Raw genomic sequence first — 14742 nt, 5'->3', positions numbered from 1 at the left:
CCACTCAATATAAACGATTCTGTTTAGGCGGATTCAAGCACACAGACAGCCTCACCTCTGACGACGACGGTACCTGATCTGCATTGTCGGTTGTCTTCGGCAGTTGATGACTTCGCCGTTTCCATAAATGGAAAGAAGGTACCCGTTGTATTATCACCCTTCACTTGATTTACAAATATCCCCATTTGTTTTGTCATAGGTTGGTTTATCAACCTCCCCACACTTAAACATTAGCATGTCCTCATGCTAAACTCAAGAGAAGCTATAAAGATGAAGAGGAATGGTAGAATGTATGAAATGCAACCTATGAATGCAACTACATGCATAATACTTTTTCCTACTTGGTTAAAAGTAAATAAATCTTCCAAGACAAATATAAATCAGATTTCACTAATTCAAATTATACAATGAAAGACAAGTAAACTTGTAAGAAGATAGCTCATGAAAGCAGGGAGCATAGAATCAAGCATTGAATCCTCACTGGAAGTATATATCACTCTAATCTCTCAAGTGTATAGGGTAAATCACTCTACTCTTCTCTAATCATGCTTTCTAAACTTTGTTCTTCACCTAACCAATCAACAATATTTAATATACCAATGCAAACATCATGAGGTCTTTTCAAGGTTGTAATGGGGCTAAGGTAAATGTAAGGATATATATATGACCAAGTGAGCTATAATATGAATCTTTAATTAACCTAAACTTTCACCTAACATACATATACTCTATATAATTCTAATTCATGCCTAGCTACCCAAGATTCCCACTTTTACATCACATACTCATGTATCAACTTTTTCTTTTTAATTTATCACATGTGCATTGATTTTTTCGTTAACTCAACATTGGGGTAATTTTGTCCCCTTATTTATTTATTTATATTATATATATATTTTTTTCTTTTTCTCATTTTCTTTTTTTTTTCTTTTTTTTGAATCATAAAAGCAAACATAACTTATCAATGTACATGGATTTTTCATTATTTTTCTATTTTGGTTTTTTTCATGAGTAGGTTCCCAAATTTCCCATATTCAAATAAATTAAAAACATGATACATTCCCTTATTAACCCAAGTTCCCACAATTTCCCCACACTTAGTTGTTACACAATCCCTATCTTAAGCTAACCAAAGATTCAATTGGGATATTTAATTATTTTTCTGCTTTAAGGCTAGTGATGTGGTAAAATACATAACAAATGGGGATTAAAAGGTTCAAAGTGGCTGACAAGGGTGATTTAAAGGGTAGGCTTATTTGGGATAAGTGAGCTAAAATTAAACAATGGCCTCAATCATATGCAAGCATGTAAATACACTAAATAATGGACATATAGATTAGAACAAAATATAGATTACAATCATAGAAAAGGGAACACACAGGAATAAAATATTTATGGTTAAATAATGTAACCATGTAAATAAGCTCAAAATCTCACAGGTTGTGTGTTCTTTAGCTCAAAAACCATGTTCCAAATACAACTTCAAACAAATTTTAACATAATTTTTTTTTCAATTTAAATTAGTGAAGTACTATAAAGATTTCTTAAAAAAGAAAATATTACTTCAACCAAGTAGTAACTAAATGCACAAAATCAAATAAGTATGCAATCAAACATGCAAATGCGACAACTAACAAGGAAAATAAAACATTGGTGTTTGAGAAGGAAATACTAACCCATGGAGATCGGTATCGACCTCTCCACACTTAAAGATTGCACCGTCCTCGGTGCATACTGAGATGTACAAGTGGACGGGTTGTGGTTCCTCAGCTGGGGTTCTTTTTGTTCCTTTCCTTACCGGTAGTTTGGGAGTAGCTTTCTCTTCACTCTTCTTGGTGGCCATCCTGAAAAGGGAAAAAGAAAGTGACTTTGTAAAATTGAGGGTCAGAGCAAGAAAGAGAATAGGAAAGGTGGTAATCAATGCACAATAAAGAAGAATGACATTAACACATGGTCATGACTACATGTGAAAAGTTTATCAATGGAAATATAGCAAGTGCATGTAATGACAATTAAATGCAAGATGTTTATTGGCATGCAGGCAAAGGCATGAGTAGCATAGATCAAACATTCAATGTACAAGTTAGATTACCAAGTCTTTCAAACTAATAATCTGTTTGTATTGACAATTATATTTAATCATAAAGCATGAAAGGAATTTTGTGAAAAACAACAGGCATTGGTAGTAGAATAATTTAAAATAGTGTTCAATGCCATACGGGCTTTTTCACAAACACATAGCATGTATGGTAAATATGTTATGGAAAATATAAGATAGAACATGCAAGCCACCCTTTAAGGAAGTAATATTAATTGTCAAACAATATAAAAATCTATAAGAATATAGAAAATAATGACCCAAATAAATTTCTAACACCAATGAAAATAATGCAATGAATGAATGTATGCAAATAAATTAAGTAAAATAAAATAAAAGATAAGAAGAATGAGAAGGGAAAGAAAGGGAGAAGAAATAAGTAAGAAAAGGAGGGAGAAAAAATTAGGATTGGGGAAGAAAAGATAAGATATTTGGCAAATTAGGATAAGCTGTGCGGCGCAAGCGATGTGGTCGCGTAAGGCACATGGTCGCGCGGCTTGCGCTTAAACTGATTGACGCGGTCGCGTCGGTCACACGGTCGCGTGACACAATTCTTGCTACTAGCGCGAGGGCAGCCTCGCACTCACACAACTCTCTGTTCAAATTATTATTAGTGCCAAATTTTAAGTGACGCGATCGCATGGGGCATACGATCACGTGAGTGGGCTTTAGAAGAATGTGACGTGGTCGCGTGGGTCACGCGGCCACGTGGGTAGAATTGTGTGTTCAGTACCAATCCAGCACCACTCTAGCACAATAATTGGTTTTGCACCCTTTTACGTCAAAATCCAGGGCACGCGGCTGCGTCGGGCACGCGGTCGCGTGGGACGATTTGTGCCATTGGCACGCCTCCAGCCACGCTCTCGCGTGACTTTCTGTTCGTTTTCTTTTCTTCCCATTGCACTGGTGACGCGGACGCGTCAGCGACGCTGCCGCGTCGCGTGCGTGCTTTTTTTTTTTAAATCTGAAAATAAAAAAAATGCAGAATGCAGTGTTAATATGAATGTGATACAAAACTCCAGGTTCAATATAATAAAATAAAATAAAACTCGAAAACAAATAAAACTAAATAAAAATAAAAAAAGAACGATCATACCATGGTGGGTTGTCTCCCACCTAGCACTTTTAGTTAAAGTCCTTAAGTTGGATATTTGATGAGCTTCCTGTTATGGTGGCTTGTGTTTGAACTCATCCAGGAATCTCCACCAATGTTTGTAATTCCAATAGCCTCCGGGGTCCCAAACTAGGCACGTAAAGCCTTTGAGCTGCTTCAAACAGATTCTTAGGCTCTCGGGGTGTTGGATGTCAGAACAGATTCCAGGATCCCAAATCTTGCTTTTACACCCGTCTTCAAGTTGATTATCATGATTCCATCCGGGTGGTTCAGCTTTAGAATTCTCACTGAAGCGTCCAAACAACTTCCTAGACCCATTCAATTGAGCTTTACACCAACCCTTGCGTTTAAACTTAAAGCTTCCAATCATAATGAACCTTGCAGGACAATTCTTACCACTGACCATCTTCCTCTTACTCTTAATGCCACAAAGAGCTCTAAGTTGACCATCTGTCTCCAGTAGCCCATATTCAAGTGGAATCAGAAAGCTAAGGGATATGAATTTTACCCACTTGAATGTCGTGAAGGATGATGACAACTTAGGGGGAGGGGTCTCCAATAACTTTGGCAAGGTGATTCCAAGCTCCACTCCCTTGTGCTCTTTGACAACTTCCACCTCTTTGCAAGCTTCTTCTTCTTCTTTAATCTCCATCTCTTGATCAACCTCTTCAAAGTCTTTAGCCATGATATGCCTTGGAGGTTGTACACCCTCCTCAACATCAATTTCAAACGTCTTTGAAGGAGGCTTGATAACTTGACTTTCCCATGGAGGTTCTGCATCTCCTAAATCTTCAACCACTTTTTCCTCTTCAATAATTACTGCTTTGTCCAGTAATTTTAATATAAAATCCTACTCATCCTTGATGATTTTCTCTCCATGACAACTCCTTTCAACTACTCTTTCATCTTCAAGGGTCTCTCCTACCTTTACCCGTAGGGCCTCCTCTAGCTCTTTATGAAGTATGAATTTGTGAAGATGATTCCTTCTTTCTTGTTCCATATCAATAGCATAATTGGGATCATCTTGCTCTTGGATTGATGGATGTGGGTGCTCTTCCATGGAGGGTGGTGATGGGATGAAAAAAATCATTATATGGTTGAAAAGGAAGTGCACTAGAGCTTGAGGGTTGAATATTAGAGGTAAAGGGTTGGTTCATGCGGGATATAAGATTTTGGAGTGTAGAGGTGAGACCAATGATGTTAGAGATGAGTGTATTATTATCCAATGGAGGTTGGGGTGGATCTATGTATGGTTCATTTGGTTCATAGGGTGGTTGGTATGATGGATGTGGGTTAGGGTCATTGATGACAAGTCATCTTAGCCTATTTTAACTAGTCTTTTTCTTTCGTTTTCATTAGAATTATGCACTTTCTTGAGCTACAAGCAAGCCAATTGAGTAAATTTTCATGTTTCCCTTGATTGAATCAACCATGTATGAATTCATGCCATTTCATGAGGTTTTATGCTATATTTGTTGCATATTATGAAAGAATGAATATCTCATGATTTTGAGCATAGCTTTGATGTGTTTGGTTGATTAATTATAGGAGAAGAAAGCTTGGAGAAAGGTTGAAGCAAGAAGGAATAGCTAGGAGTAAAGAGAAGACAATGGAATAAGTGAAATTGAACCAGGAAGCAAGAAGCTGGACCTAAAGTTAGCACCAAACTTTTGCACAAACTTTTGGTTGAAAAGTTAGCCCCAACGTTAGCCCCCTAACTTGGAGGCTAACGTTGGAACTTGAAAATTCTCCCCTGGGCACCAAAAGTTTGCGCCAACGTTAGCCCCCTAACTTTGAGGCTAACGTTGGCACATGAATTTCTCCCCTGGGCACCAACGTTTGCGCCAACGTTAGACCCCTAACTTGGAGGCTAACGTTGGCACATGAAAATTCAAGGAAGAGGAGCAAAAGTTTGCGCCAACGTTAGCCCCCTAACTTGGTGGCTAATGTTGGCGCCACTAGCACACAAGGCAAGGCCAACGTTAGGGTCAAAGTTAGACCCCTAACGTTGGCACCAACGTTCATACCAGCAAGTTTTGTGGGCTGCTATGAAAAGTTGGAGCCAAAGTTAGACCCCTAACTTTAGCTCCAACTTTTGGTCCAACTTTTGCAAAACTCAAACCCGGTTCAATTGGTTCACTTTATTTGGTTCTTCTCCAAACTTCAAGAGCAATCAACCAAGGCCTCTTTCAACCCAATTCCACCAAGAGCAAAGGCCCAACTCAAGGCTTGAAGATCATTGGAAGAAAGTGTATAAATAGGATAGAATTCAAGTTCTTCGGAGAGCTTTCCTTTTGGAATTTTCATAATAGTTTTCGGAGAGCTTTTGAACTTTAATTTCTTTGTTTTCATTGCTTTCAATTTCATTTACACTTGTCTTGGATCTTGGATTGGAGAATTGAAGAAATTCTGTTTCAATCTCAATCTTGGATCTCTGTTTCTTTACTGCTAATTGAATTTCATTTCCGGTTAATTGCTCTTTATCTATTTTCCTTGCCATTTACAATTTCCTTGCAATTGTTCTTGTTGGATCTAGGAAGGCATTGAGATCTAGACTTGGTTTTCTAGTCTCTGGGTCCTGAGATCTGAATTTCCCATTTCACTTCTCTGTTTACTGCTTTCTATGTTCATTTACTTTTCTGCTTCATATCCGGTTCAATCCCAATTCCCTTTCCCTCTTCTGTTTGATGCAATTTAAATTTTCCTTGTTTCATTTCTGCAAATCCACATCCCAATCCCCTTTACATTTCAAGCAATTTACATTCCTTGCGCTTTAAGATTCCGCAATTTACATTTCTTACACTCTAAGCTTCCGCCATTTAATTTCTTGTTCTTTACGTTTCAGCAATTTAATTTCCTGCACTCTTTACTTTCATGCAATTTAATTCTGCAAGTCACAAAACCATCAACCAACACTCGATTCGCTTGACTAAATCAACCACTAAACTAAAATTGCTCAATCCTTCAATCCCTGTGGGATCGACCTCACTCCCGTGAGTTTTTATTACTTGATACGACCCGGTACACTTGCCGGTTAGGTTTGTGTATTTTGGGAGAGATTTATTTTTCCTCCAAAATATCTCATCAGTCATATGGTGGTGTTTGGTGGTGAGGGGCTTGTGAGTATGGTGGTCCAAAGTCATGTTGAGGAGAGGGTTTATAGGCATATGGTGGTGGTTGTTGATAGTCCATTGGAGGTGGTTGTTGCCATGAGGGTTGATCAAATCCTTGTGGCTCCTTCCATCTTTGATTGTTCCAACTTTGATGCCTGTTCTCATTGTAATTTTTTTCTTCCTGCAACATAATTGTAACCAAACTCATAGCGATGGGGGTGAGAACTCATGATAGTAAATAAAAATTAAAAATAAAAGTAAAAACAAATTTAAATTAAAAGGTTATTTAAATTTTGAATTTTTGAAATTTGAAATTTGATTTTTGAAATAAGATAAGATAAAATAAAAATTTTAAAATAAAAACCAATAACCTCTTAACTTAAGAAAAAGCAAAAATAAAAACAAAAATAAAAATAAATAAACAAGCAAAAATAAAATATTTACAATAACCAATAATAAGGCACACGTTTGCAATTCCCCGACAACGGCGACATTTTGACGAGAGGAACTTTTGCGTAGTCTAGAAAATTGTGGATAAATCCTCGTTGCAAGTATAGTTTCTAAACCTTCAAAAATCCCTTCGTACAAACGTTTTGGTTGTCACAAGTAACAAACCCCTTTGAAATTGATAACCGAGTATTTAAACCTCGTGTCGTCTTCTCAAGGAATTGCAGGGAGATGTTCTTATTATTGGTTATGAAAAAGTGTGTTTTGGGGTTTTGGATTAAGGTAAAAAGTTAGTTGAATGACAAGAAAGATAAAATAATAATAAAAATAAACTCTTGGCAAGGTATGAAGAACTGGAAGTCCTATCCTAGTTATCCTTATCAATTGTGATGAGAATTGGATTTTTCTCCCACTTTGTTAACCTCTAACTATGAAGGTAAGTTAAGTGGATGAATTAATTTCGATTCCTCGAGTCCTAGTCTTTCCTTGGGAAAGGCTAGAGTTATTGGAACTCGAATTAATTCTTGAAAAATTCTAATTTTCAATCAACAATGAGTTTGATAACTCAAGAGTCACCAATTAATCAACCAAAGCCAAAAGGGAAAAATCTAAATTATTTATATAAATAAAAGAAAGCAATCATAAATCTGAAATACCTCAAATAATATTAATTAAGAAAATCATAACATGAATGTAGCATAAGCCAAATAGGCAACATAACTAATATAAGCATTAAAATATCTGAAAGTAAGAGATAAATATAAAGTAAAAGAACATTGAACCTGGGATTGAGAGTCACTCCTAAAACTAAGAGAAGTCCTAAATCCTAATCCTAAGAGAGAGGAGAGAACCTCTCTCTCTAAAAACTACATCTATCCCTAAAATTGTGAATATGAAAGCTTGATTATGAATGGATGCATTCCCCTACTTTATAGCCTCTAATCTGTGTTTTCTGGGTCAGAAACAGCCCAAAAGTCGCTGGAGGAGAAATCTGCCATGCTGGTTTTTCGCCACTGCGACGCGTCCGCGTGGAGCACTGTAGCTTTCCAACGCAACTGGAACCGCGTCATTTGGACCTCTGTAGCTAAAGTTACAGCCGTTTGAGTGCGAGAGGGTCAGGCTGACAGCTTTGCAGTTCCTTCAACTTCTTGTATTCCTTCCACTTTTGCATGCTTCCTTTCCATCCTCTGAGCCATTCCTGTCCTGTAATCTCTGAAAGCACTTAACATATATATCAAGGCATCTAATGGTAATAAGAGAGGATTAATATTAGCAAAGATAAGTCCAAAGAAACATGTTTTCAATTAAAGCACATAATTAGGAAGGCAAATGTAAAACCATGCAAATAGTATGAATAAGTGGGTAAAGAGTAGATAAAAACCACTCAATTGAGCACAAGATAAACCATAAAATAGTTGTTTATCATAGGTTTGCAATTTTCTTTGAAGGACATCCCCCAATTTTGCGTGTTTCGCTAAATTACCGCATTGTTATTGTTTGGCACAGGGTTGCCGGAGATGAAGATACCATTGAGGCGTGCGTGTCGCCGAGGAAGCAGAAATGTGCGACGGAGCAGACCATGGAGTTGGATCGGTTAAGGGCGAAGGCTTTGCAGGGATGGAGTCGGACGAGTACGATTTACAGGAAGATGAAACAGAACACGACCATCATACAGAGACCAATGTAGGCAATGGGGATGCGGTTGAATTGGAAGACAATTTGGACGGCGTCAGAGGAATGTCTGACAATTATGCGGATGATGACTTGTACGCTGTTGATTCCTACGAATTGATAGGTTCGATTGATTTTTTGAACTTGAGCGAGGATGAGGTTCATCGCTTTAAATTCGCAGATGTTGACATTGCATTTGAGTTCTACCAGCAATATGCAAAGCACCACCATGGCTTCGGCGCGAGACGTTCCAGAAGCGAAAAATGTGGCGAAGTAAGGATATGGCAGGAGTTCGTGTGCCACTGACAAGGGTACCGATCCTCGAAGTTCTAATCAATGCCTAACCGGCAAAAGAGGCCGAGGGCCGAGACACGGTGTGGATGCCCTGCAAGGATGCTACTTCGCATGGACGATGAATCAGGACGTTGGCACGTTGCGTACTTTTCAGACGCGCATAACCACCACGTTCTTGAGTTGCGATTTTCTTCCATGCTCCCAGGCCATTAGAGGATGAGCGAAGCGGACATCGAGCAGATGAATGACATGAGCAAAGGGGGCATTGGCGTTTCGCGAATCTACAGTTTTATGGCGAGCCTAGCCGGCGGGTATCATAATGTCCCGTACACAACAAGGGACATGCACAATGTAAATGCGAAGCAACGAAGGGAGGGTGGCCTAGATGCAGAATCGTGCTTAAGGTATCTCCGAGAGTGCAAGGCAAAAGATCCAGCACTGTACTACAAAGAAGTTGTTGACGGGGAGGGCGTGTTACAACATTTGTTTTGGTGTGACGGCACCAGCCAAATTGATTACCAGGTATTTGGAGACGTGGTTGTATTTGATGCAACGTACAAGAAAAACATTTACCTTTCACCTCTTGTAGTATTCTCCGGTGTGAATCACCACAACCAAACGGTTGTCTTTGCCGCTGTACTGGTGGCAGACGAGAAATAAGAGACCTATGTTTGGCTACTTCAACAGTTGCAAACTGCAATAAAAGGGAAGGCTCCCGGTCCATAATAACCGACAGTGACAGGCAAATGAAGTCTGTGATCGAGCAAGTTTTTCCAGAGGCTCACCATCGACTCTGTGCTTGGCACCTACTCCGAAACGCCACGAGAAACATCGGAAAGCCTAAATTCACTAGGATGTTTAGGGATTGCATGCTTGGCGACTATGAGGTCGGAACATTCCAGAGAAAGTGGTTTGATATGGTGGAGAAATTTGGCGTCGCCGATAAAAGATGAGTACAAGACATGTACGAGAGAAGGCACAGTTGGGCCACAACACACATACGAGGAAAGTTCTTTGCCGAATTTCGCACAACATCAAGGTGCGAGGGCTTGCACGCTATGATATCACGGTATGTTAAGTCTCGATACAGTTACACTGATTTTTTATGTCATTTCCATCTATGCTTGATGTTTGTGCGTGCAAAGAAAGTGGAGGCCGATTTCGAGTGTGCAAAGAGTGACCCTGTTATGACCACCAACCTGAAACAGTTGGAGCAGAGTGCAGCCGGGAACTACACTCGGGCAATATTCTATTTGTTTGTTCCCATTCTTGACAGGGCCTGTGCAATGAGGGTGGTTGATTCTAAAGACAACGGTTTGTATTTTATTCACACCGTCTCTCGATACGGCACTCTGGGGAAGGATTGGCGTGTTGTTGCAATGTCTGAAATGAGCGAGGTCCGATGCATGTGCATGAGAATGGAATGTTTTGGGGTCCCCTGCGAACATATACTTGCGGTGCTTGTTCTTAACAATTTTCATGAGATCCCAAGGTCTCTGATATTGCCGAGATGGACCAAGGATGCAAAAGTTGTGGCGGTGCAGTCGATGGGCATGATTTGGGATTCTGTACAACTAACGCAACATTGGTGCTTGATGGATTGGTACCGGAAAGTGTGCAAAATTGCATGTCACAACACTGAAAAGTTCCAGTTTGCAAGAGATATTGCCATGCTGATGCTGAAGCACTTTGGGAACGAAGATGTAGCGGACACCAGTTTTCTACCCGAGGGGCCACCCACTGAGGGTGGCAGAGCCCTGGCACGGAATCCACCCAGGCCTAATACAAAGGGTAACAGTGCTAACGGTGGAAAGAAAACCCATCAATGTCGTTTGTGCTGGGAGGTGGGACACAATAGGACGACGTGTCCAGACCGCCGCACAATGGAGTCATCCAGCGCAGTTGCGGATGACATGGATTCGATGGACACTGACATGATGGGTTAGTCATTTTATAGATGAACTAGTTAACATTTATGCCTTGTTAAATGGTTCTAATCATTTGGTTTTTACATTGGTGTCAGCTCTATGATAACCTATCCGGGGATCTGTATGCGACCGCGGAGATTCCTTCGTTCATATGCTCCGATAGTGACATGCAGGTTGGGTTTGTTAACAGCGACTTTGCTGGGACTAACACATCTAGGCCAGTCATGTCTCTCGCCGATTGAGCAGAGGGGGCCTATAGTCGTCACCACCGTGTGTTGCAACGGTAGGTTGGTCGAACCTTTTCATATTCTTTGGTAGGCGGTAGCCGCACACCGAATATTGTCTGCATTTCATATTGGGATAGAACCACTGTCTGAATTACAAAGTTGATTTTGTTAAACTACATATACCTGAGGATCTCTATATGTTGTCGACGTTAAAAAAAGTTTATGCTATGTTGGCTTTCGTTGGTATGTGGCTGTGCTCTAGAATTAACTGATTTTAATCGTGTATTTTCAGTAAAACTATAGAGAGGAACCGACGACTGATTCCAGAAGTGGAGGTGTAAAGTGGTGTCGTGCGAAGAGCTGCAAATCCACTGTCAAACCTAATGTATTATATATCGTTTTTTGTCAACCCTTTTGTTGAACCGGACATGGTAGTTAGGGGCATCTTTATAACGATTCTATGTTAAGTGGATATTTTGTATGTATGTTAAGTGGATATTTTGTATGTAACGTTTATGTGGATATTTAGTATGTAACATTTAGCCCAATCCAGAAGAACTCCGTCATCCTTGTACGGAATATAGCGGCCGGATTTCCTGCGTCCATGCAACTGTAAAGGATCCCCCGCTCAGGACGTTCGTCATAGTGGAGGGGGAAAAGGTTACAGGAGGACCTTTGTGAGTATGGAATACCAGGCGCGATGAAGCTCTGTTAGGGAGGGAACATATATAAACTGCAAGTTCTCTAAACGCTGTACGAGATAGGTAGAGGTGGAAAATGGCCAGTGTATCGAAGAGACTGCAAATGTAATTATTAATGTTGGGTATTGAAAATATCGAGGTGTTTAAAGCGAGTCTAATTTGAATCTTGATTTAGTTCCAAAATAAATTTAAAATCAAATTGAAAACTATTTTAAAACCAAAAATTAATATTTAATTGAATTTAAATCTATAATTAAAGCCAAAGGTTAATCAATGTAAATATACATAAATTCACCTTCAAAATATGGTGAGTATTAACGTGCCTAACAGGTTTTGTATATTAAAGCTAACGATCCGTAACTTGTGCCAGTAGTCTCACCAGTTATCGATACCCGTCAGTTTACAGCAATCTTAGCTTCGCTGGCCACCAAACTACAGTTATGACGAACGGATTTTTTTTATGGTAAAGAATTTCACAAAAGTAATCACGTTGTAAGTATAGTTTCTAAACCAACAAAGAATCCTTTCATACAAAATCTTGTTTGGTTGTCACTTAAGCAAATCCAATAAAAATAATAACCGAAGTATTTAAACCTCGGGTCGTCTCTCAAGGAATTGCAGGGAGGTGTGTTACTTATAACTGGTTATGAGTTTTCTGAAAAATTTTTGAATGAGGAATGGAAAAATAAATGATTATAAATTAAAGTAATGAAAATTAACAAGAGGTTTTATGTAATTAAAATAAAAAGCCTTGGCTAGGAGAAGATTAATTGGAAGTTCTATCCTTGTTGAATTTCTCAAGATTAATAGTAATAGGTTGTTGTTTCTACTTAGTTAACCCTTACCGAATAAAGGAAAGTCAAGTAGGGAGCCAACTTCTATTCACAAGTCCTAATCCTCTCCCTTGGGAAGGATTACGTTAGTGGCCAGAGAGCCAGCCAACAACTTCTAATTTAACTAATCACTTGAGCATTTCAACTCTAGGGTCTCCTTTTAATCAACCCCCAAGTCAAGTTAGAAGCCTACTCCATTGACATGAATACCAAATCCACATACACATACAAGGGGTAGAAAAAGACATAATAATTGGAATTGAATTGAGATAATTAAGCAAATAAAGAAATTAAATAGAAAAATACTCTTTGTATTAATAAATTAACAAGAGAAGAAGATAAACTAAAGTAATAGAATAAATCAAAGTATAAGAAAACTAAATTAAAGGAACATTGAACTTGGATTTGAGAAGAAATTGAAAGAAGAAATCCTAAATCCTAAAACCTAGAGAGAGGAGAGAGCCTCTCTCCAGAATCTACATCTAAAACCTAAATTGCTAATAATGAGAAGTGTCTCTTCATTACTCCACTCTGCAGCCTCTAATCTGTGTTTTCTGGACCGAGAACTGGGTCAAAAACAGCTCAGAAATCGCTGGGGCGAATTCTGATACGCTGAATTTTTGCAGATGCACGCCTGCGCGTGATGCACGTGTGCGCGTGATGCACGCGTGCATGCCGATTATCTTCAAGGAAATTATAGCAAATTATATATCATTTTGAAGCCCCAGATGTTAGCTTTTCAACGCATCTGGAACCGCCTCAATTGGACCTCTGTAGCTCAAGTTATGATCGATTTAGTACGAAGAGGTCAGGCTGGACAACTTATCAATTCCTTCAATTTCTTGTATTCCTTCCACTTTTGCATGCTTCCTTTTCATTCTCTAAGCTATTCCTGCCCTATAAACCCTGAAATCACTTAACACACATATCACGGTATCAAATGATAATAAGAGGGGATTAAACATAGAAAATTTAAGGCCAAAGAAGCATGTTTTCAATCATAGCACAAAATTAGGAAGGAAAATGTAAAACATGCGAATTATATGAATAAATGTAAGAATAGTGGATAAAATCCACTCAATTAAGCACAAGATGTACCACGTATTAGTGGTGCATCAACTTACCATGACACACGACTGGTTACTTCTCAGCCGGACCCAGTCCATACACGCAATCCCGATAATATTGCAGGACTCATTCAACAAACCGACCCCGACTCAGCACAGGAGTGCCGACGAGCTCGCGGAACTGTCGATCTCGGATCTGATCGACTTCATCTGCACGGACGAAAATTTTTCAGACTGTAACATGATCCTCGCAGCGCTCGAAGAGATGAGAGTCAAACTCAAGGACAAAATTCGCCTGTACCGTGAACAACTGGCTGTGGCAAACGTGGCGCAAGCGACTCCCTGTGTAAAGTAGAGTGCGACGGAGTTGGAACTACGGGTGGCGGAGTTAGAAAGGAAGCATGCAGTGCTGTGCCGCCGTGCTGGTGCTACACCTCCACGGTCGGTACAAGCCCATAACCAGCCGGGGACACCACCCGCGGATGACGACGTTGCGGGAGGTCGTTGATTTGGAGGTCAGATGCACGTCTCCTAAAAAAACTCCCTTCATCTACCTCTTTGCAATAGACAATTGTAACTGGTTACGTTGTGTAGTAGCTTGTGTACGTATTTGAAATTGAATCTGGTTTAATCGCGGTTTTGAAATGCTTTGTAAGGGATCTTGGCTTCTTGATGTAATTTGAGACACCCGATGTGATGAATTAAAGCTTTCTGTCCTGCTAACAATACTCATCGGGAACAGTAACTAATAAGTATATAAACCCGTGCCATTAGGCAGTAGAGTTACTATGCCAGTATTTTTTTTAGGTGATTGTTATGGTACCTAAAAGTGTTTGCCTAACTTACCAAAAAGGGTTAAAGATCAATATTTAATTTTAAAAGTATAAAAGTAAATAATTATTAAATATTCAAAAGTTGCCATAAAAAGTAGGTCATTAAAATTCAACATTGTACTTTACAAACGGATTGCTATAAAACAACATGGATCGGGTGTATTTTGATGGGGGCGGGGGGTGGGAGATACAGGAGTTCTCAATATATATGCATGCGGTAGTCTTGCAGCGCAAGCCGCTCGAAGACACACACATGGTCGTGTCTTAATTGGCATGCAGTTGCTAGGACAGACCAACCTGTTCTAAAATATCCGTTCGTCCTCCCGGGATAGTGCCTATACTGAACGGTCCATGCGCCCCTTTCGTTGGTAATCGAAATTAGGCTATCCTCGTAGACTCCCGGCAGAGGTGGGACA

General features: G+C 39.5%; 1 protein-coding gene across 1 annotated transcript; it reads left to right on the top strand.

The window, feature by feature from the left end:
- The first annotated feature begins 9699 nt into the window (after positions 1 to 9699).
- LOC112733935 (protein FAR1-RELATED SEQUENCE 9-like) lies at positions 9700 to 10683 on the top strand. The gene has a single exon (XM_025783064.1). It carries the CDS (start codon positions 9700 to 9702, stop codon positions 10681 to 10683), a length of 984 nt encoding a protein of 327 aa, XP_025638849.1.
- Positions 10684 to 14742: the final 4059 nt, after the last annotated feature.

The sequence above is a fragment of the Arachis hypogaea genome, chromosome 13 (genome assembly GCF_003086295.3).
Source record: "Arachis hypogaea cultivar Tifrunner chromosome 13, arahy.Tifrunner.gnm2.J5K5, whole genome shotgun sequence".
NCBI classification, from domain to species: domain Eukaryota; kingdom Viridiplantae; phylum Streptophyta; class Magnoliopsida; order Fabales; family Fabaceae; genus Arachis; species Arachis hypogaea.
This window is presented reverse-complemented; position numbering and strand designations above follow the sequence as displayed.